This window comes from Jaculus jaculus, chromosome 5 (genome assembly GCF_020740685.1).
Source record: "Jaculus jaculus isolate mJacJac1 chromosome 5, mJacJac1.mat.Y.cur, whole genome shotgun sequence".
NCBI lineage: Eukaryota > Metazoa > Chordata > Mammalia > Rodentia > Dipodidae > Jaculus > Jaculus jaculus.
Window position 1 is genome coordinate 153,112,263 of NC_059106.1, and position 24,157 is coordinate 153,136,419.

A 24,157-nucleotide genomic window follows, 5' to 3' on the forward strand; every position below is an offset into this window, starting at 1 on the left:
AAAAAATCAACCCTCTCCCCAACTTAATTTCTTTTTTTTTTTCTGTAGCCACTCAGTCCTGGCATGAAAAAAATTCATAACCCTTGACAAAATAGCGGCCTGAGGGAAAAATGGGTAATTATGATCTTTGATGGCTCCCTTTGTGGGTAGGGGCGTCTCACTGAATTCATTTAGTCATACCTGTGGCTTTGCAGCACTGGTTTTCCACAAACGCAAGCCTAAAGCTCAAAGGTTAACTTGGCCCCAGTGACGGCGTGAGAGATATGGGTAGAGTGACCTGCCGTGTCTCTGCTGTTCTGCCCGAGGTCCTGGCTCTGATGGACACCTTCCCTAGCAAGCACTTGTATCCGGGTTCTATTGAGTTCTACAATGCTGTTGTCCCCGAGGTCCTGGCTCCGATGGACACCTTCCCTAGCAAGCACTTGTATCTGGGCTCCATTGAGTTCTACAATGCTGTTGTCCCCGAGGTCCTGGCTCTGATGGACACCTTCCCTAGCAAGCACTTGTATCCGGGTTCTATTGAGTTCTACAATGCTGTTCTGCCCGAGGTCCCGGCTCTGATGGACACCTTCCCTAGCAAGCACTTGTATCCGGGCTCCATTGAGTTCTACAATGCTGTTCTGCCCGAGGTCCCGGCTCTGATGGACACCTTCCCTAGCAAGCACTTGTATCCGGGTTCTATTGAGTTCTACAATGCTGTTCTGCCCGAGGTCCCGGCTCTGATGGACACCTTCCCTAGCAAGCACTTGTATCCGGGTTCTATTGAGTTCTACAGTGCACACTGAACCCCGCCCTAGGCCGTGCTGTTTTGCTTTGCTGCAGTAATTTAGCTAAGACTGAGGGCCTACTGTTCAATTTGCGAAGGCTTTGAAACCACACACGTGCCAAGTGCGTTAGCCTGAGAATGAACAGAGCGCGTTGAGAGGACAAAGTCGCAATGAGCGCAGCAAGGTGACAGCAGCTGGGCGTGGTGGTGCACGCGCCTTTAATCCCAGCAGCCGGGAGGCAGAGGTGGGAGGATTGCCGAGAGTTCAAGGCCATCCTGAGACTCCATAGGGAATTCCAGGTCACCCTGAGCTAGAGCGAGACCCTAGCAAGGAAAAAAAACAAAAACAATAATAATAATAAAATAAAATAAGATGATGACAGCAGTGAGGAGCTTGTTTGGGGTAAAAATGCAAAAGTGGAGTGTATTTATTATGTAGCATGTATTTACTTTGAAAATATTTTATTTATTTATTTGAGAGAAAGAGAGATATAGAGAGAATGGGTACCACAGGGCCTCCTGCCACTGCAAATGACCTCCAGACACATGTGCCAACTTGTGCATCTGGCTTTACGTGGGTCCTGGGGATTGAACCCGCATTACTAAACACCCTTCCCCATCCTCTGGCTTTTGTATTCTCGTTACACTCTTCTTTTGATTTTCCTGGCTCTTGGAAGCTATCATAAAGCCGCCCATTCAACCATCTCTCACTCTGAGCACTTTGATGAGGTTTGAGTCTAACCTGTAGTCACCACATGCTTCAGCTGTGGGGTACTGGGAAGTGGAGCCGGAAGCCTCCTCCCCCCTGACTAGCTGACATAATGCTGGAAAATACGGAGCAGGCTGCTGGGACAGAAAAGTGACCAGCAGGCTTTTACAAACGTGGATTAACTTTGTATTCTACACAGCCCACGAGCCAGCTAACGTGTCCACTCGTGGTGCCAAAAAGGCATGACTGTTGTGAGGGGGTATCCAACTGCCCTCTGCTCAGATCTCAGATCTGCTCCATGGGAGGGAATTTGTGCCTGTTACTGAAAGCCTAGTCAAAAGTCAATGGCCAGCAAGGTCATAGAGCCTAGAGGGAAAGCCACTGTTGTTTCACCAGATGGATATCTTGTGCTCATCAAATTGCCCTCTAAATATTTACATTTTGTTTAACCCCACAGGATTAGTGCTGCTTTCACTTTTGGTCAAAGAAGTCTCTCTTTTAAGATTGTAGTTTCAAGGTGATGATAAGAAACCATGTATATGAGGCAAAAGCTGTGCACCAGATACTCAGCTACTCTCTGGTGAAACGAGACTTTTAATGTGCAAGACACCCCTGAAACGTTCCCGTTTTATAGAAGAACAGAGGGTCAGAAAACTTCGGTGGCCGCAAAGGGTTCCAGAGCTCATAAATTGGATTCAATCTGTTGCCAAAACATAAATCAACAGCACATAAAAATCAAGTTCAAGGCTAAAACTGCCTCTGAAGGAGAGGTTCTTCCACTTGCCAGAACAGGAGCCTTGAGAAGCTCTTTCTTCATGAAGGAGAAATGCAAGATCTCCAGAAGCACAGAGAGGCTTGCTTATTTCAACAACCTAATTCAAGTAAGTGCAAAAGTGATTTTCTCCCCAAGCAAATAGAACCATGAGTTACAGTTTGTGCAAGGATTTACTAAATCTGTATAAATAATCAGAGATACATGGATGGACTATAAGAATCAGTAATATGCTAATCTGTTACCTTCAGGCTGGAGCGATGGCTTAGTGGTTAAAGCACTTGCCTGCAAAGCCAAAGGACCTCGGTTCGATTCCCCAGGACCCACGTAAGCTAGATGCACAAGGTGGCTCATGCGTCTGGACTGGAGTTTGTTTGCAGAGGCTAGAGGCCCTGGTGCCCTCATTCTCTCTCTCTTTCTGCCCTTTTTGCTCTTGCTTTCTCAAGTAAATAAATAAATAAAATTGGGGAAAAAAAAACTAATTTGTTACCTTCTTCTAGGAACTTGGGCCCAGGGAAAGTCATACTGTAGCCTGGGAACAAGGAAGAGGATTGTCAGTGGATATGCACACTTTGAAAGACTTCTAGCAGTATCAATCTCTTCTTTAACTTTAATTGACACAGAGATGCAAATATACCAAGCACAGCTTTTTCTTTCTTTCTCTCTCTCTTTCTTTCTATCTTTCTCTCTCTCTTTCTTTCCTTTTTTCCTTCCTTCCTTCCTTCTTTCTTTCTTCCTTTCTTTCCTTCTTTCTTCCATACTTTCTTTCTCATCTCTTTTTCATTAATTAAAAACTTGTATGGGCACATTATATGTCAGTACCCTCATTTCCCTCCTCCCTAACCCCATTCCATTGAAGGCCCCCCTCAGTGGGATTGCTAGTCCCCTTATAGTTGCAGGTTATGAGACGTGAGAGCCTCAGTCAGTCACTGTGTAGGCAGGGGCATGTCTCTGGATATTCCCTTCCATGCTGTGGCTCTTACACTCTTTCTGACCCCTATTCTGCAAAATTCCTTGAGCTGCGGTGGGTGTGTTTTAAGTCTACTTTAGTGTTGTGATCTCAGTAGGGTCTGTATTTCTGCTTTGGTGTGTTTTGAGTATCCTCTGTGTCTGTCTCCATGACCCTGGTGCTGGTTGACAGGCTTGCTATTGAGACAGCACTCTTGCTCATCGCGCCAATTCTGGATTCACCTGAGCCCTGGCTAATGTGTGAGGAGCAGTGGTTCCTCTCCCCCATTCTAGCTGTCTTCTGAAAAAGAAAAACAGATTCCCCAAGGGAGGATGAGGTCAGCATAGGTTAAAGGGGTTAAGAATTGTTTTGTTCTCTGACTTCTTTGAACATATTTACAATCATTCTTTTGAAATCTTTCTTTTGACATATAATGTGCCCATACAAGTTTTTAAGGCATTTCCTCTAACTTGTTCTCACTGGAGGTCATTTCTGATGCATTAATACTTTTAGGTGGATTTATATCGTCTTGCTTTTTAGTGTTTCTTGTGTTATAATCTATATATTTTTGCATCTTGGATTAAGTTAATACTTGGATTTTCTAGCTAGCTGGGTATTCTTAGCTGTATCAATTGATTTGATATTATATTTTTTCAGGGTAGGAGCTTAAGGTGTTAGGTGTGGCTCTTAAGACTCTCAGAGTATCTACAAAGGTGCTCCTAAGGGTTGAGTTTCCCTGCTATGGGAGTATTCAAGTAGGCTGAGTGGAATAAAATACCGGTAGATTCTAAAAGTTAACTAAACACTGTACACATTCAATCAAAAACAGCCCCAAGTATGTATGCCAGAGTAGTTATTATAACAACCAGATCCTCTATCAACATAGAGGTTAAGATTTCTGGTCTGTTGAGGGATGCAAGTCAGCTTGTGACCAAGTGAGACCCTTCCCTGGTGCAATCCCAGTTACCTTAGATGATTTTGGTCTCAGTCAAGTTGCTGCCTGGTCATCGGGCTGCTGTTCTGATTTCTGGAGCTGGGCACTGGCTTTTCCTGTGGGGCAAACTGAGCCTGGCAACTGTGGCCCTGCAGATCAGCACACCCGCTGCTGGAACTGTGGCTGCTAAAGCTGCCTCTGCTGGGTCTGTCAGCAGCTGAAGCTGCTGGGCCCACTGCTGCTGCTGCTGCTGCTGCCTCTGCTGCTGCTGCTGCTGCTGCTGCTGCTGCTGCTGCTGCTGTAGCCACCACTTCTGGAGCCACTGCTGCTGCTGGGTCCACTGCCGCTGCTGCCCCTGAAGCTGCTGCTGCTGCCGCTACCGGGTCTGCTGCTGCTGGGGCCGCTGTTACCGGTGCTGGAGCCCCTGATGTTGCTGCCGAACTCTGCTCCTGCTTGGGTCCCGCTGTCAGCCCAAGTTGGCGTGGCCGGGTCCGGGACGCTGTTCTGTTCGCCGGAGCTGGGCTCAGGTGGTGGGGGAGGGGAGGGAGCCGCAGCTGCTCTGGATCTCTCGCTGTTCCACGTGTTCTTCTACCTCGCGGTCTGCTCCTCCGCTGCTCGCTGCCGCTCTCCCCTCACGTTTTCTGAGTTGCGGAGAGCGCAGCGTGAGGGAAAGCTCCGGCACCTGGCTTTTCCTGTGGCTGGAGCCGAGCCTGGCAGCTTTCTGGTGCGCTGCCGTGGCAGTTGGCGGAGCTGCCAGGGCCGCTTTTGCCAGCTTGTGCGGGCTCTGGAAGCTCTGGATCTCTTCTACTTCTCCGCTGCCGCTTCAATTTCCTATACCCCTCACTTTTTAGTAAGTGTGTATTTTGCTGAGTTTTTTTGGTCTCCCCCCTCCCCCCAGGCTGCTTTGATGTGGTACCTACGCCACCATCTTAACAGGAAGTCAAGAATTGTTAATTAAGAGAGATTTTAATGGGTGTAGTTTCTCTTTTGGCTAAAGACTAGTGGGAGCTTCTTGTTGGAGTGCAATGTTCTGATCTCCATAGGATTCTGACTTGCTTCCCAGCTCTAGCTAAGGGCTCCTTTGCACTGAGTGGATCTCTTAGCCAATCAGAGACTGGATGGGATTAAAGGTGTGCTCCACTAGGCCTGGTTTATTTTTATCTTTTTCAGGTGTCTCCATTCTGATTTCCATAGTGATTGTACAAGTTTGCACTCCCACCAGCAGTGAATGAGGGTTCCTTTTTCCCCACATCGTCATCAACATTTTTTTTAATGTTTGCTATCCTAAGTATAGTAAGGTAGAATCTCACAGTTGTTTTAATATGCAATCTCCTTTTTGGTTAAGGATGTTGAACATTCTTAAGTGAGTATTATCCTCTATCTCCTGAGTACTGGGATTAAAGGCATGCACTACCATGCCCGGCTTGATTTCTTAACAATAGCAATTCTGACAGGAGTGAGATGGAATCTCAGAGTAGTTTAAATTTTCATTTTCCTGATGGCTAAGGATGTATAACATTTGTTTTGAGAGATATTTTTGAAACTTTTATTTATTTGCAAGCAGAGAGAGACAGAGAGATAGAAGAGAGACAGAGAGAGAATGGGCACACCAGGGCCTCCAGCCATTGCAAATGGACTACAGATGCATGTGTCCCTCATGCATCTGGTTTAAGTGGGTTCTGGAGAATCAAAATTGGGTCCTTTGGCTTTTCAGGCAAACACCTTAACCACTAAGCCATTTCTCCAGTCCTTGTTTAGATATTTATATGCTATATGTATGTTTTTTTTTTTGAGGACTCCTAGTTTGTTCCATAGACCATTTTTTAATTGTGATGTTTGATTTCTTATTATTTAATTTTTGGAGTTCTTTGTATATCCTGGATATTTATCCTCTGTCAGAAGTACAGCTGGTAAAGATTTTCTCCCATTCTGTAGGTTGCTTTTTTGCTCTATTCCCAGTGTCCTTTGCTGTATATACAAAAGCATTATAATTTCATGAGATCCCAGCTGTTGGTTAGCAACTAGTTCCTGAGCAACTGGGCTTATATTCATAAAGTCATTGCCTATGCCAATATGTTGAATGGATTCCCCTACTTTTTCTTCTAGTAGTTTTGGAGTTTCGTGTCTTATATTAAGGTCTTTGATCCATTTGGACTTGAGATAAGGATTTGTTTTCATCTATCTACATATAGGTATCCAGTTTTCCCAGCACCATTTGTTGAAGAGGCTGTCTTTTCTCCAGTAAATTTTTGTCAAAGATCAGGTGGCTGTAGCTTTCTGAGCTTACATCTGGGTCCTCTATTGTGTTCTATTGATCTACATGTCTGTTTTAGTGCCAGTACCATGTTGTTTTTGTTACTATGGCTCTGTAATATATGTTAAACTCAGCATGGTGATACCACCAGCCTTATTTTTGTTGCTCAAGATTGTTTTGGCTATTTGAGGGTTTGGGTTTTTTTTTTGTGCTTGCAAATGAATTTTAGGAATGCTTTTTCTGAAAAGATGCCATTGGAATTTTTATGGGGATTGCATTAAATGTGTAGATTGCTTTTGGTAAGATTGACATTTTTTACAATAGTGACTCTTGTGATCCAAGAACAAGGGATGTCTTTCCATTTCCTGGTGTCTTCTGCAACTTCTGTTATGAGTGTTTTAAAGTTTTCATTGTAGAGATCCTTTACTTCCTGTTAAGTTTAAACCAAGGTACATTATTATTATTATTATTACTATTATTATTATTATTATTATCATTATTTTGATGCAATTGTGAATGGGAGTGATTTCCTGATTTTCCCAGTATGTTTGTTGTGAGTATATAGGAAGGCTACTGATTTCTGTGTATTTATTTTGTATCCTGCTATATTGCTAGAAGTGTTTTTCAGCTCTAACAATTTGCTGGCAGACTCTATTTAGGGGTCTTTATGCATAGAATCATATCATCTTCAAATAATAAAAATTTGATCTCTTCCTTTCCAATTTGTATCCATTTTATGTGTCTCTTGCCTTATTGCTATGGCTAAGACTTCCAGTGCTATATTAAATAAAAGTGGGGACAGTGGACACCCTTGTCTTGTTCCTGATTTTAGTAGAAAAGCTTCAAGTTTTTCCCCATTTAGTATTATGTTGGCTATAGGTTTGTCATAAATAACCTTTAAAATGTTGAGATATGTTCCTTCTATTCCCAGTAGGACTTTTATACCATGAAGAGATGCTGAATTTTGTCAAGTGCCTTTTTGGCATCTATTGAGGTGATCATCTGATATATGTCCTTCAACCCATTTATATACTGTATTACATTTATCAATTTGTTTTGAACCATCCCTGCATATTTGGGATAAAGATTACTTGGTCAGGGTGAATAATGTTTTTGTTTTTGCTATATTTTTGCATTCTTTTTGCTAATATTTTGTTGAGAATTTTTGCATCTATATTCATGAGGGAGATTAATCTGTAGTTTTCATTTTTTATCCTGTCTTTGGTTTTGGTATCAGGGTGCTGCTGGCTTCATAGAAGGAGTTTGGTAGAATTCTTTTCTATTTTATGGTAAAGTTTGAGGTGTTAGTTCTTCCATGAAGGACTTCTAAAATTCACTGGGAAATAGATCTGAGCCTGGACTTGTGGAGTATAAGATCTTAAGTTATGTTTTTATGATTTTCTGAATTTCTTTGGTATATGTTGTAATGGTACCTTTTTCATCTCTAATTTTACTAACTTGTGTCTCTTCTCTTTTTCTTTTGGCTTTGCTAAGGGTTTATCTATCTTGCTTATCCTTTCAAAGAACCAACTTTTTGTTTCACTGATTCTTTGTATTAATTTTTTTTTTTTTTTGGTTTCTATCTCATTAACTTCTGCCCTAATATTTATTATTTCTTGCCATCTACTGAGTTTTGGTTTCTCATGTACTGATTTTTAGTTTGCCTTGTTCTTCTTTTATCAAGACCTTAAGGTGAAGTATTAAGTTGTTTACTTACAACCTTTCTAATTTCTTAATATAGACACTTAAAGCTATAAATTTCCCTCTTAGGACTGCCTTCATTGTGTCACAAAAGTTTTGGTATATTTTGTTCTCATTATCATTTGATTCTATGAATTTTTTGTTTCCTTCTTGATTTCTTCCTTGACCCATTTATCATTTGGTAGTGTATTGTTTATTGTTCATACTTTTGTGTATCCTCTATAGCTCTTCTTGCTGTTGATTTGTAGTACAATCCCATTGTGATCAGATAGAGTGCAAGGAATTATTTCAATTTTCCTGTATTTGTTAAGTTTGCTTTGTATCCTAACATATGGTATGTTTTAGAGAATGTTTCATGTGCTGCTGAAAAAAATGTGTATTATGCAGCATTTGGGAGAAATGTCCTGTCTATATTGGTTAGGTCCATTTGTTCTGTGATGTCATTTAATCCAGTTGCTTCTTTTTTTTTTTTTTTTTTTTTTTTCTGGGATGACCTGTCAATTGATGAGAGTGGGGTGTTGAAGTCACCCACTACAACTGTGTTTGGTATTATCTGTTATCTCAATTCTAATACTGTGTGTGTGTGTGTGTGTGTGTGTGTGTGTGTGTGTGTGTGTTTTAAATTTAATTGGGAGCCCCATGTTAGATGCACATATATTTAGGATTATAATGTCCTCCGGTTGGAGTGCTCCTTTAATCAACTTTTACTGACCTTCTTTATCTTTCTAACTAATGTTGGTTTGAAGTCCACACTGTCAGGTAATAGGATAGTGACACTTGCTTGTTTTCTAGGACCATTTGCTTGAAATGCTGTTTTACAATATTTTACTCTAAGACAGTGTCTGTCTTTTCTGTGGAAAGGTGGGTTTCTTGGAGTCAAAAAAAGAAGTATCCTGCTTTTTAATCTAGTCTGAAAGCCTGTGTCTTTTGGTTGGGGAAATGAGGCTGTTGATATTAAGACTTATTATTGAAAAGTGTGTATTTTTTCTTACTGTTCTTCTTGTTTTGTAGTTCTTCCTGTTTTTCCTTTAGTCTCTTGTATTAAGTATTATTGAGTATGGTTTATTTTTTCCTGGTTCCTTATGTGTGTGCTTTTCTTTCTCTTCCCCATGGAGGATCCTTTCAAGTATTTCTGTAGAGCTTGTTTAGTGTTCATAAATTCCTTTAGCTTGTTTTTGTTGTGGAATGTCCTTATTTCTCCATATATTTGAATGGATAGCTTTGTAGGATAAAGTAATCTTGGTTGGCAGTTGTTATCTTTCAGAACTTGGAATACATCATTCCAAGCCTTCCTGGCTTTTACAGTTTGTGTTGAGTAATCTGCTGTGGTCCTGATAGGCTTGCTTTTGTATGTGACTTGATTTTTCTAACTGATTTCAATATATTTTCTGTTGTTTGTGTGGTTTTTAGTTTAATTATAGCATGGTGGTGAGAGGTTCTTTCTTGATTTTGTCTGTTTGGCATTCTATGGGTTTCCTTTATCTGCATTGGCATCACTTTTCCTATTTGGGGAAATTTTCTTCTATGATTTAGTTGAAAATACCTGTTATGCCTTTGGAGTAAAATTCTTCTCATTCTACTATGCCCTGAATTCTTATGTTTGATCTCTTCATAGTGTCCTGAATATATTGAAATTCCCATTTGTGCTTTCCTATTAGTTTGTCTTTCTCTGTTAGACTGTATTAGATCTGCCACCTAGTCTTCTAGTTTAGATATTCTGTCCTCTCCTTGATCCATTTGACTGGTGAGACTTTCTACAGTTTTCTATTTGAATTACTCTGATTTTCATTTCTAATATTTCTGATTAGTATTTTTTCAATATTTCTATTTCCTCACTCATGCCTTGCATTGTCCTTCTTATTTCATTAAGTTGGTTTCCTGTGTTTTCTTGGGGTTCCTTCAGGAGTTTGTTTTCTTCTTTGCTTCTTTTGATTTCTTCTTTGACTTCTATGAGAATAGATATAATTATGATTTTTTGAAATCTTTGTCAGGCATTTCATCTAAAGCAGTCTCACTGCAGGTCATTTCTGATGGGTTTATAATTTTTGGTTGGATTGTATTTTCTTGATTTTTTTGTGTTTCTTGTATTATAATGTAGAGCTTTTTGCATCTTGAGTTAATTTGAGGCTTGGGTTTTCAAATTATCTGCAGTGATCTTAGCCATGTAAATCTGACTTTATATATTATCAGGGTAGGAGTTCAGGTGCCAGGTATAGCTCTTACACTTCCAGAATAATAGCAGAAGTGACACTAGGTATTAACTCTGTCTGCTATTCAAGTATTCTAGTAGGCTGGGTTAAGAAAATTTCTGTCAGGTTCTAAAATTCAACTGAGTAATGTACACATGCACTCAAAACCAGCACAGAGTATTTATGCAAGTGTGGGGATTAAAACAAACAGATAATCTAATACTGCCAAAGTTCCTAAGGGTGTGATTTGATCCAATCCCTTAATCCTGTCAACTGGGTGGCTGAGATTTCTGGTCTGAAGTGTGTTCCAGGTCAACCTGGGGCTGAGTCAGACCCTGCCCCCAACAATGACAGAAGAAAAAGACAAAGGGCCTATGAGTCAGGAAATGTCAAAGGCAACAATAGTTAATACCAAAATACAATTTATTTGATAATAGTAAATCCAACCGAGAATATATCAGTAAAATCTATCGCATAGGCTGCCCTGATATGGAAGGTGAGACAGCACTTTCAGTGAAGGTCTATGTACCTGGCTTTGTGTAAGTAGACCCTGTTACCTTTTGGGATGGCTTCCAATCTTACCAATGCTGAATGCCCACCTCAATCCCTCTCTGTTGTGCTGTGGACTTAGTTAAGGTGCTTGGGTCCCTGGATTTGGTGTTGTGATCAGCTGTGCAGGATGCTCTGTGGCTGGGGGTGGTTCTCCATGCTTTGCAGCTCTGGTGGTTGGGGGATGGGAGGCTGTACAGGATGCTTAGAGTGGTACCAGAGTTGCTCAGCTGGTCCCGTTTGTGTTCTCCTTCAACAGCTGCTCAGCCGGTCCCTGCTGTCTTCTCCTTCAGGTTTCTTGACTATGTGAAAAGGCTGGCGTGAGTAAAAAATACCCTCACCTGGTTTTTGCTCCTGTAGTTTTGCGCTGGCCATGCAGGCATTCCAATCCTGGCTGCCGGCACCTCCACATTGATCCTGGCTGGTTTTCTGCTTTCTAGAAGATCTGAGTCTCTTCTACCTCTATGTTGTGGTTGATAATTCCTTATACACCTTCACTTTTCAGTAGAAGGGTGTTGTTTTTCTGCTTGTTTCCCTTCTTAGGCTGCTTCAGTGTGAAACTATACTGTCATCTTACCCACAATTCATGATTTTCTTACAAGTCTAGAATGTCACAGAAAATTTTATTTTTTTCTCCAAGTGTTTGATGTTTAAGTTAGAACAAAAATGTCAAACTTAATCAATGATTAAAAAAAAAAAAAGGTTGGGCTGGAAGGATGGCTTAGTGGTTAAGCATTTGCCTGCAAAGCCAAAGGGCCCTGGTTTAATTCCTTAGGACACACGTTAGTCGGATGCACAAGAGGGCGCACGTGTCTGGAGTTTATTTGCAGTGGCTAAAGGCCCTGGTGTGCCCATTGTCTCTCTCTCTGTGTCTCCCTCCCTCTTTCTCTGTCAAATAAATAAATAAATAAATAAATGTATTTTTTATAAAAGATAGGGAAAAGCCTTTTAACTTTCTTGATAAACCAATTTATAAAGACCAAGAACATAACATCATTCTAATATGGAAAACTGTGATTTACCCTGTGCTGACTTGATGGGCAATTCCGCATAGACCAAGGGCTTGAGGTAAAATCTGTCCTACCACCTGTTTTGGTGTGGTCAGGGAGCTAAAAATGTGTTTTATATTTTTAAATTTGCAAACTGTCAAAAGATGAAACTGAACAGTACATGAAATTATGATTTTAATATCAAAAAGTTTTACTGGACTGTAACTATAACTTTGGCTGTAGAGATGGCTCAGCAGTTAAGGTACTTGCCTGAAAAGTCTAAGAACCAGTGTTTGGTTTCCCAGTACCCAAATAAAGCCAGATGCACGAAGTGGCACATGCATCTGGAGTTTGTGGCTATATGCCCATACTCACTTTCTGTTTTTCTCACTCACATAAATAAATAATATTTTTTAAAAAATGAGAACCCTGGGTTGGAGACATGGCTTAACGGTTAGGGCACTTGCCTGTGAAGCGTAAGGGCCCATGTTCGACTCTCTAGATCCCATGTAACTCAGACACACAAAGGCGAGGCAAGAGCAAGGTCACACATGCCCACTAGGTGGCGGAAGTGTCTACAGTTGGATTGCAGTGGCTGAGGCCCTGGCATGCTGATTCTCTCTCTCTCTAAAATAGAACATAAAAAAAGAAAACCCTGACTTCAGGCTTGACTGGGGCTGGAGTAGAAGATGAGGCCACTCTGAAGAGCAGTGTTCTAAGATAAGCCTATGCATGCAGCCCTCAGCACACATTCCCATCCACTGTTGTGCATGCAGTGTCACGGACCGCCTGGAGGAAGTGTTTTCTCATTTATATTTGAGTTAAACAAACATACCAGTGCTTTTTAGAATAGTAAGGCCAGCATATCTTTTGTTCCACTGCCTGGGAAAACCTGACATTAGAAAATTTTTGTATAGAGGACAGAATTGGGAGGGATGAGTAGGACAGAGGGAACTGAGCATGGTAGAAATAGAAAAATTGTTTTGTACAAAATGATTCTGCCTGTGTCATATAGCACTACAGGTGAAGCTGTGACTGGTTGTCTATTGGATGTTCAGATCAGAATGGTGAGGCAGTGATTGAAAAACTGTGATCTATGGGCCACATCATAACTGCTTTCTGTTTTTGTAAATAAAGTTTTATTAAACATAGCCACATACAATTGTTTCCTGTTTTCATCAATAAAGTTGGAGTCTGTCTATTCACCTACATAATGCCTATATCTTCTTTTGTGTGGCACTAGTAGAAATGAATAGTTATGGTACAGATCATAATATCCCAGAAAGGGCAAAATACTTATTATCCCTTTATTGGCTTTTTACACAAAAAGTTTGCTGACCTCATCTATAAGGGAAGACTGATTATTTCACTTTAATGAACCATTGTTTTGTTGGAGACTATAGGCTGCATAATTACATAGCAACTCAGAACTAATTTTAAAGTGTTGGTGAAAATGCCTTTTAAACCATTCACTCAATGTTGGGCATAACCATTTGAATTTCTTTCTCCTTCTCCTTCTTCTTTTTATTTTATTTATTTGCAATAATAGAGAGAGACAGAGAAAAGAGAAAGAATGGGCATGTCAGGGCCTATAGCCACTGAAAATGAGCTCCAGATACATGAGCCATTTTGTGCATCTGGCTTCACATGGGTATAGGGGAATGGAACCTATGTCATTTGGCTTTGCAGGCAAGTTCCTTAACCTCTCAGCCATCTCTTCAACACCTGAATTTCAATTTTTAAAAATTTATAGATCCCTGAATTTATCCCAGCCCTACTGAACCACTGTGGCAATCTGGGAATAGATGTATTTGAAAGGGATAAACCTAGTAATTAGACAAATTTGAGAAACACTACTCTGGAAAGTACCAAATATCCATAAAATTCCTGTTGTATTGACAAATATATGTTATAGTTTATATTATATTGACAAAAATATATTTCAAGTTTGTATTATAAAATACAAAGAATGACTATTATGATAATAGTCTACTATGAGCTCATATTATACTATGAGCATTTTGTAGGTTATAATTCAGCAGCATGCTCATGTACAAAAAAAACCCCATTTGAATAATTTCCCATGTTAAATTTTATAATTTGCTTCTGAGATAGGGTCCTTGAGGACCCTTGAGTTAAAGGCTTGATCTCCAGCCTAAGGCACTATTAGGCAGTCATAGAACCTTTATGAGGTGGGGCCTGATGAAAGGAAGTTAGGTTGTTGGGGGAATTCCCTTGAAGAAGGCATTGAGACTCTTTCTTTCTTTGTTTCCTGGATGCCAAGAAGGCTTCACCACATGTTCTTACTACAATGCACTGTGCTGCCACAGGCCCAAAGCATCGGGGCTGTGTCCAGGGGCTGAAACTGTCTACCCCATGAGAAAAATTAAGGCCTCCCTCTTTTAAGTGGATGTATCTCAAGTGTTCTTTCATGAGTATGGAAAAGTAACTAACAAACAGCAAAAACATTCACTGGTGAAAAGAATAGAATAAAAATTGTAAATATTGGTACCACCTAGTGACATATTATCAATGTGTTGTTATTATTATGTATTTATTTATTCATTTGTTCAATGTAGGGTCTTCCTATAGCCCTGGATGACCTGGAATTCACTCTATCGTCTCAGACTGGCCTCAGACTCACAACAACCCTCCCACAGGGAGGATCCTCAGGGATCCACTGCCTCTCAAGTGCTGGGGTTAAAGATAGTTAAAGGCATTTACCCATCATTCCTGGAAAGATTTCATTTTAATTTATTTTTATTTATTTGAAAGAGACAGGGGGAGAGAAAGAGGCAGACAGAGACAGAGAGAGAGACAGAGAGAGAGAGAGATAGAAAGGGATGGAGAGAGAGGGAGAGAGAATGGGAATAACAAGGCCTCCAGCCAATGTAAACAAACATGAGACGCATGCACTACCATGTGCATCTGATTAACATGCGTACAGGGGAATTAAACCTGGGTCCTTAGGCTTCATAGGCAAGCACCTTAACTATTAAGCAATCTCTTCAGTCCTTGAGATTTTATTTATTTATTTATTTTTTGAGGTAGGGTCTCACTTTAGTCCAGGCTGACCTGGAATTCTCTATGTAGTCTTAGAGTGGCCTTGAACTCACTGATCCTCCTACCTCTGCCTCCCGAGTGCTGGGATTAAAGACATATGCCACCATGCCTGGCAAGATTTAATTTTTAATATTTTATTTATTTATTTGAGAGAGAGTAGGAGACAGAGAGAGAGAGAAAAAAAAAATGAGTGTGCCAGGGTCTTTAGTCACTGCAGACAAACCCTAGATGCATGTACCACCTTGTGCATCTGTCTTTACATGGATACTGGGGAATCAAACCTCAGTCCTTAGACTTTGCAGGTAAGTGTGTTGACCACTGAGCAATCTTTCCAGCCCTTAATGTTTTACTATTTTGATGCACATTGATGTCATTACTGTCATCCTCATGGAAACCAGAAGCTTACAGTCACTGATTGTCTTAGGAACATCACCATCACCATCAGCTTTCTAGAAGCAGACCCAGGAGGATGATTTGGGAGCCAGTGAAGACATGGTATTGGGTTAGCTTTCCATTGCTGTGACAACAGACCCAAAAACTTCAACTGATAAGAAAACATTTCTTTTGGCTCACTTTTTCAGAGGCTTCAGCCCATGGATGCATGGCCCTGTTGCCTTTGGGCATGTGGAAAGAGAGAGTAGATCATAGAGTATATAATTAATGGAGGACCCTGCTCACTTCATGACACCCTAGGAAACAAAGAGTAAGTGAGTAGAGGAGCTAGGGGTCCAGTTCCTCTCAGGGTATAACCCCAGTGACCCAATTCCTTCAATGAGACTCCACCTAATAAAAGTTCCACCACCTGTCAGTAGTGCTATGAGCTGCAGACCAAACCTTCACCACATGGGTCTTTGGGGGGCACACTTAACATTCAAAACAAAACAGGTACTCCAGATGGACAACATTGGAGCCAAACTGGAGGCATCATGATAAATGCAGCTAACATTACATGAATCTGGATGCTGGACCACTAAAGAAAGTTATTCTTTTGTCTTCTCCAGCCAAGTGAGAATCAGGTTCATACTTAACTAGAAAATTCTCTTGAATCTTTAATGCAGAGTACATTCTGAAGTAGTGGAAACAGAATGAATGAAAAATGAGAAAGCCTGAATCATACGTGGGTGTTTTTCCTATAATGATCCTTTGCCCTTGAGGCTGTTAACTTACACTTGCTGAGCCTCACTTTGTTCACCAGACCATCACTACTCTTCAGAAGTGTCAGGAATGATACAAATTGCATAGTTATGAGAACTGTATTTGATAAATTATACCACATAGGGGGATATGAGCCAAAAATAATGTTAGCCATGATTATTTCTGGAAAAAAACAGGTTTGTATGTGAATATTGCAATTGTACAAATCTACACAACCTTACTGTTTTGTGAATCATAACAAATCCTTTCACCCTTCCATTCATTTGACCAAGTATGGTCTCCTTATATTTCCTCATCCATCATATTCCTCATTTCCTTATTAAAATCTTGCATCATCATAGCATATTTGTTATAATTTGTTACCTAACACTGATACAGTATTGCTAACCAAATACCACAGTGTATATTTCGATTCAATCTATATTCTATATATTCCATAGGCTTTGACAAGTATGTAATGATATGTATCTGGTATCATGGAAATCTCTCATACTTAATAACATGTTCTACGGGCTGGAGAGATGGCTTAGCAGTTAAGGTCCTTGCCCAGGAAGCATAAAGACCCAGGTTCAATTCCCTAGTACCCACATAAGCCAGATGCACAACTTGGTGCATGCGTCTGGAGTTCATTTGCAGTGGCTAGAGGTGCTAGTGCACCCATTCTCTATCTGCCTCTTTTTCTCTCTCAAATAATAAATAATTAAAATTTAAAAAATAACATGTCCTAATGTTCCTAAGTATCTTTTTGGGTGGTGCTTGATATCTAATTTATTTGCATTCCTAAATAGTATTCCACAATCTGAGTGTACTACAGTTTGTGTAACCTATTGACAAGCATATTGGTTGCTTCCATGCTTGGATAATTACGAATAAAACTGCTCTCCAGATCTGCACACACGTTTTCAGGTGGATGTACATCTTCAGTTCATTTGGATAAATACCTAGAAATGTGACTGCTGGATCACATGGTAAGAGCATACTCTTAGATTGGTAAGAGGCCATCAGATTGTATTCAAACGTGCCAGCACCATTTTTCATTCTAACTGAGAAGGAATGAGAGCTCCAGTCTCCCCTCGCCCTCACGCACATTGCACGGCAATATCTCGATGTAGGCCATCTGAGTAGGTGTGTCGTGGAGTTCCGCTTTACTTTACAGCTCATGACATATGGAACAGATCAGCCTTTCATAGGTCTACTTGACATCTGTTTATCTCTGTGGATGAAGCGTCTTTTCAGATCATTTGCCCGGCTTTTGACTGGGCTGTTTTCTCCTTCGTGCCTTTTAAGATTTCTTTGTATACTTTGGATTCCAGTCCTTTGTCTGATGTGTGTTTTGCAAAGATTTTCTTTCAGCTCATGCTTTGTCCTTGCAGTCTCTTAATGCGATTTATTTTTTAATTATCTAACCCCAACATCATGGTCTGACTATTGTTAAATACTCAAGAAAGCCAAGTTTACAGTCTTTTAAAAGGTTGAAAATTCCCAATGCTCTCTTCCTCGCTGCCATCGACTCCTTCAGCCCTTGGGTGCATTTGCAGAGTGGATCAAGTCATCAAGCCCAGCCCGGGCTCCACCTCAAACCTCACGTTCTTAGTGGGATCAGCGCTGTGATGATCTGAGAGCGGCTGGTAGCCTGTCCAAGTTGGCTGGGTCTGTCTGAGCTGGTCACAGCGGCTGACATTTTTGCTGACTAGAGTCATGCTCTCCTTGCCAGTTTGCTGGAATAGACACACACATCCACACACGGATTGGGTCATGCCGAAGACATTCCTGTCTTGTGAAGCAAGCCTGTTTGTATTTTAGGTTTGCCAGGACTAATGAATTAAAACATTTGGACTCTTCCCAACTTGCTGTTTATCAATGCTTCTGATGGGAGGAGGGTTTTTCTTTCTTTCTTTCTTTTTTTTTTTTTTCTTTTTTGCTCTTGCCTTTTCTAGAAACATGACAACATCCTGGCTGTTGGAGAGGCAAGGAAAGGAGAGAGGGGCTGTGGAGGCAAGCGGAACAGGGAGGTCCCGTGGGATGGGACACTGGGGTCTGAGGCACAGCAGGTAGCAGGGGGAGCGCTGACAGCTGTCTCTGCCCCTCAGATGGGCAGTGGCTGCTATGTGGCAGGTGCAGCCTGGTCTCTCGCTGAGACTGTCCTCCACAAAGGCGACGACTGGCCCGAGCGGTGGCTGGCCCTGGATTACACAAGTGCAGACACACAACCAAGTGAGGTAAGGCAACAGGTGTGCAAAGGAACTAACTGCTCGGAGCCCCCAGGAACTTCACCACGGCTGTTACATCGCCCGCTGGGAGAAGGAATCTGTGACCCGGTTTGCCCAGGCAGTGTCATGGAAAGGCAAGGTGTTTTAGCAAGGGACATTGTGCTGGATGTCTCCTGGGATTCAAAATCCACCCAACCTTGACATCATCCTCTTGAGGCAGACAGATGTTTTCCCTTGTGCCGAGGGGAGGTGTTCAAATTCGCTGCGTTTATCAATTCTATTTCCCTAGCTAGAAGAGGGGGCAGAGATCTGTGTATCAAATCCTGAAGGCTCATGTCCACCTCTTCTGTGTTACCTCTTTCTTTCTCTCTCTCTTTCATTCTTTCTTTCTCTATTTCTTTTCTTTCTGTTTTTCTTTCTTTCTTTCTTTCTTTCTTTCTTTCTTTCTTTCTTTCTTTCTTTCTTTCTTTCTTTTTTTTTGATGCAGGGCAAGTGTAGAGGGAGTTATCTAAAGAAGAGGGCTTTCAATCCCTACATGATCAGACTGAGTGTGGGTTGTACGATGCCCATCAGGAAGAAGACTTTTCCTTTTCGTTACAACTTTTGGGACTTTTGATTGTGTTCTTTTGTTTAATTTGAGAAGTCTGTGCATCTATCCAGGGACAGGTGGCTAAGAAAACACTTGATGCAAACCAGAAACTACATAGAAGTGTGTCAGAGTTAAAAAAAAAAAAGTCCATGTCAAGGAATTACAATTTTATACCCCCTCCTTTTAAAAAACTGTTTCAGGATATCAGTACTTTGTAATGTAGACTTACACACCATGGGGAGCAGGGTGCTAAGTGATGGGGTTACTTGCAGTGTTACATGAATGTGCTCAACAGGATTCTAACGGGTCAGAAACAGTTCATGGATTTTCTTTCCCCAAAGCTTTATGTTGTGTTTAACATAAGATTGTTTTCTTTGCACAGAGTGGGTAAGGTGATTTGAAATGTATGAATGTCTCACTATATGGGTACATATACACATTGAGTTTGGCTGTGCAAGAAACTACAGAAAAAATGAAATTCAGTGTTCTTGATGCTATATTTAGATCCAGAAAAGTTATGGGAAAGAGTCAAAAACCTGACCATGAGAAAATGTCCTGCTATCTCAGTTCCCAGAATCTTGCTAAAGATGGCTAAAGACATTATTTATGTTTTGCCATTTTTAGAGACATTTTCCTTAAAATATTACTCAGGTTTTTTGGTTTGCTGTTTGCATGAGATGGAGAGTGGAGGGTTTAGGGCAGGCATGGACAAAAATAGAAAAGTTAAATATATGTACTTAATTAGGAAAGATATATATTTATTTTAATATCTTTTCCTAGTACTATCAAATATCAAATTATTAAATATCTTGATCAAAGTAAATTTGGATTAAGTACTATTAAATCATAAATACTCACACAATTTTACCTTTCCCATCATATGTGTAGGATGTGTTCCATTCATTGTATGTTAAGTATATTAACTAATGATAATTTAACAAGTAAGGCAGAACACTGATAAGATGCATTTACATTTCATCTTTTGCTTATATCATGCTTTCAAGATATAAAAGATTTACAAGAAATCAGATACCTAAAGCACATAATATTAATCATACAGTTGAAAAATATTTTACAACGGTTTTGGCATTCTTTAAATGATTCCATTATATTCATTTTTTCTTGTGTGTTTTGTTTGGTTTCTTTCTAGTCAGGGTCTCACTCTAGTCCAGGCTTACCAGAAACTCACTCTGTAGTCCTAGGCTAGCCTTGAACTTACAGCGATACTCCTACCTCTCTTTGCTTTCCAAGATCTGGGATTAAATGCATGTGCTACCAAGCCTGGTTTATATGCACTCTTTACCCCTTCCAAGTCAATATTTTGAAGTGAATTTAGGTTTTCTAAGCATGAAATGTAGCTTAATCTGCCACCATCTGATGCCCTACTCAGACTGTCTTTTCTTTACCCCCATCAACAATAAAATACTCTGTGATTTTTAAAAATAAATTTTAATTAATTTAATCTGATTGATTTATTTGACAGAGTGAGAGAGAAAAGCAGATAGAATGGGTGCACCAGGGCCTCTAGCCACTGCAAATGAACTCCAGATGTATGTACCACCTTGTGCATCTGGTTTTATGTGGGTACTGGGAAATTGGACCTGGGTCCTTTGGCTTTGAAGGCAAGCACCTTAAATGTTAAGCCACCTCTTCAGCTCTCTCTGTGATTTTTTTTTAAAGCCAAGATTGACCTGATCAGTGTACAGGGATACTGAAATGTGGTAGATATTTTACCATATTTCATTCATCCTAGGTATATATTGCCCAAAGAATTTTTGTATAAGCCAGAAAAAAAAAAATGTTTGAATGGGACAGGTGAGTACTTTTGATGTGGGGAAAGGAAGTTTGCTCACTCTGCCTTCTCATCTCAGAGGCCCTCTGAGTAAAGAGGTATGAGCTTAGGTGAAGTGACAGTGGCTGCTCCTTGTCTTTTCAGCTGGAAGACCCAGGAGAAGACCGGGCCTCAGGTGCCCACATGATCAGCACAGCCAGCGTCCCTGCGGATAAGCCAGTACGCATTGCCTTCAGCCTCAATGACACCCCAGGTACCTTCTGCTTTGGGGGAAGGTCTGCCTCTCTCGGGTCCTACATTTTTACCAACTTTTTGATTCCATGGAGAAATGTTGAAATTGCATGCTTGTAAGACCTGATGATAAGGCATGAGCTGTTTCATCACACATTGCTAGATTGTGGCTTCCATGAATACCTCCAGCTTTGCCCATCTTAATTTGGTGGCTTTAGTTCTTTTTTATTTCCCTGTTTTAGCTTTTCTTTCAGATTGGGCTAATGGAGCTATCACAGATTCTAAGGATAGCAGAGTGTGTCACTGTTAAAACGGCATGAGGAAATGTTTATTAAGAGTTGGCAGTTGGCAAGGTAATATAAAAATATCACTGTCTCAGGTCCAGCCACACATGTTGAAGCCTCAATTTGAGATGCTGGTTCTCACTGGTGTGCCTACACTTCCGGCTGAATAAATAGACTGTAGCAGGAGTGATGAATGGGACAGGTGAGGCAGGGCGTCTTGAAATAGTAAGGTCTGAGAAGAGGCTGCCATACTTAGAACCCTTTGTCATGGCTCCCCTCAGTGACCTCTTAACACACATACTGAATTGCACTAACTTTGAACAAGGGGCCCCGTGTAGTGGGAGGTCACTCTGGCTGGGAAAAGAGGGCTTGGCTCTCTTCCATTGGCATCAGCCATCACTTTTAGTTTAATGTCATCTGTTACAATAGCATGCTCAAATACCATTACCATTTAAGCCTCATGTCTTTTAAGGAGTGAGTTTCATTCTCCCCTGTTTCTTTTTTAAAATATTTTATTTATCTATTTTCAAGAAAAGAAGAGAAGAAAAGAGAGAGAGAGAGATTGAGAGAGAGAGAGAGAGAGAGAGAGAGAGAGAGAGAGAGAGAGAGAGAATAGGCCTGAAAGGGCCTCCAGCCACTGAAAACAAACTCCAGATGCATGTACCACTTTGTGTATCTGGCTTTATTTGAGTACTGGAGAATCAAGTCCAAATCCTTGTGCTTTTTAGGCAAGAGCCTTAACTGCTGAGCCATCTCTAGCCACTGTCTCTTTTTTTTCTTAAATTTTACTTATTTATTTATTTGCAAGTAGAGAGAGATAGAAAGGAGAGAGAGAGAATGGGCATGCCAGGGCCTCTAGCTGCTGCAAACAAACTCCAGACACATGTGCCACTTTGTGCATCTGACTGCATGTGGGTGCTGGAGAATAGAACCTGGTCATTAAGCTTTGCAGCCAAGCATCTTAACCACTGAGCCATCTCTTCAGCACATCCCTGTGTTTCTTTCTCAATCCTAAAATGCCTATACAGAAGTGATGTTCAAAAATAAGTGTTTGTGTTTGAGGGACCTGGGGAAATATTTCCATGGTTAAAGACACTTTCTTGCAAAGCCTGGTGGCCTCAGGGGTTCAACTCCCCAGCCATTCATGTAAAGCTGGACAGGCATTTGTTTGCAGTGGAAGAGAGAGACCCTGTTGCACTCATGTGTATACACACACAAGAGAAAATAAACATATAAACAAATTAAAATATAAGTGTTTGAAAAGGAACAAGATCATTCCAAATGGCACGAAGGAGGGAGCTTCATCTCTGTGAGATGGTCCAGACGTGCTTAGGTTACGATAACACAGCTAGCCCGGAGCTTCTGATACTGTGCGGCCACAGCGGTGGCTGTACCCCAGAGTAAGAGGAGGTGGCTCTTTCCCCAGCATTCTTCTCATGACCTTCTGTTGTACTCTATTCCCTCTTGAGTTATTCTGTAAGACAACAGTTAGGGGACATCTTCCCAGTAGGCAAGTCAGTCCATCCTGGCATCGGAAGAAGGGGATTTCCTTTCTCCTGCACATGCCCCTCATGAACAGAGCAAGTCCTACTGTAATCAATAATCTTACAAAAAAAGTTTTACTATATAAATCTCGCTTTTCTTAAGCAATATTATTACATAACTTCAAACCAGACAAGTGAATGTACTGAACAGGAAAAAAAGTCATAGAGAGATGGATCATGGTTCTTGGCTGAGGGAATAAACGTACCCTTGAAGTCCAAGAGGTATAGAACCTGTAATTTACTTGCCACCATCTTTGAACTCTCTTAGCCCTGACTGGGAATTCTCCTGTTTTTATCAATCCACTTGGATTGATTTGTTTGAGTGTCATTTTCTTCTCTTTCAAATGATTTTAGAATGCCCATTTTTGAAATTCATGTTTCATTTCTAAAAGAATTATAATTTATTTTAAATACTTCTTACTCTCTACTTCTACAAAAAAGTCTTATAAATACCAAGATTAAATATTTTAGTCTTATGATAAATGTGTCCCAATTTCCCTAGACAGTGCATCTGCCCACAGCACCTAGGGCAGAAAAGAGTTCTCAGTGGTCTCAGTTTTGCCTGATTAAAATCATCACTTAAGAACACTCATCAAAGACTTGTGTTTCCATTCCCAGGTTCTACTCCTGTACATTCTCATTTTGGAAGCCTATTACTTCTCTGTGAAGAAAAAGAAAACACTCTTACATGTTTATACATGTCAGAAATGTCACACTTCAAGGGTTGGTCAGGACCAGAGTGCTAAGCTTGCTCAGGCACATGAAGTTGTCAGTGCACAAAGAGATGCTTCCCAGGCATTCAAGGACACTCCCTGTGCATTCTTGAATAAGGAGCATGTGGACTGGGACACAGGCACCGAGCAACGCTCTCCACCACGCAGGCCGCGCATGCCTTCTGAATTCCAGCGTGCGTGGCCCGCAGAGTGCACATGCAGCAGGAGAATGTCCATCTTCAGTAGTAAATGGAGGAATGAAGATGGGCCTCCTGGGAGTAATTCCATATTTGCAGTGGCATCCTTGAGAATACTGATACACTCATTGCTTTTCAGACTAATCTCGGACTTATTCCCTCCAGAAATTACAGGAAGTTTTAACAGTAGTTTTAAAAATTATTTTATTTTATTTATTTGAGAGAGACAGAGAGAAGGGTGGGGGCAGAATGGGTGTGCCAGGGCCTCCAGCCCCTGCAAACAGACTCCAGACGCATGCACCACCTTGTGCATCTGGCTTACATGGGTCCTGGGGAATCAAGCGTTGAACTGGGGTCCTTAGACTTCCCAGGCAAGCGCTTGACCACTAAGCCATCTCTCCAACCCTTTAACAATTTTTTTTGAATTATTTACTTGAGAGACTGAGAAAGAGAGACAGAGAGAGAAAGAGAGAATGGGTGTGCCAGGGCTTCTAGCCATTGCAAACAAACTTCAGCTCCATATGCCACCTTGTGTATCTGGCTTTACATGGGCACTGGGGGATCAAA

At 40.9% G+C, this 24,157-nt stretch overlaps 1 protein-coding gene across 1 annotated transcript in view; it reads left to right on the forward strand.

The window, feature by feature from the left end:
• The first annotated feature begins 937 nt into the window (after window positions 1-937).
• The window catches only part of Map3k7cl (MAP3K7 C-terminal like), a 68,909-nt gene continuing 45,689 nt past the window's right edge, over window positions 938-24,157 (forward strand). Inside the window, exons 1-4 of the mRNA XM_004654397.2 lie at window positions 938-951; window positions 2,110-2,356; window positions 17,968-18,249; window positions 20,766-20,874. Coding sequence (XP_004654454.2) covers window positions 938-951; window positions 2,110-2,356; window positions 17,968-18,249; window positions 20,766-20,874 — 652 coding nt within the window. The remainder of the gene's footprint in view (window positions 952-2,109; window positions 2,357-17,967; window positions 18,250-20,765; window positions 20,875-24,157) is intronic.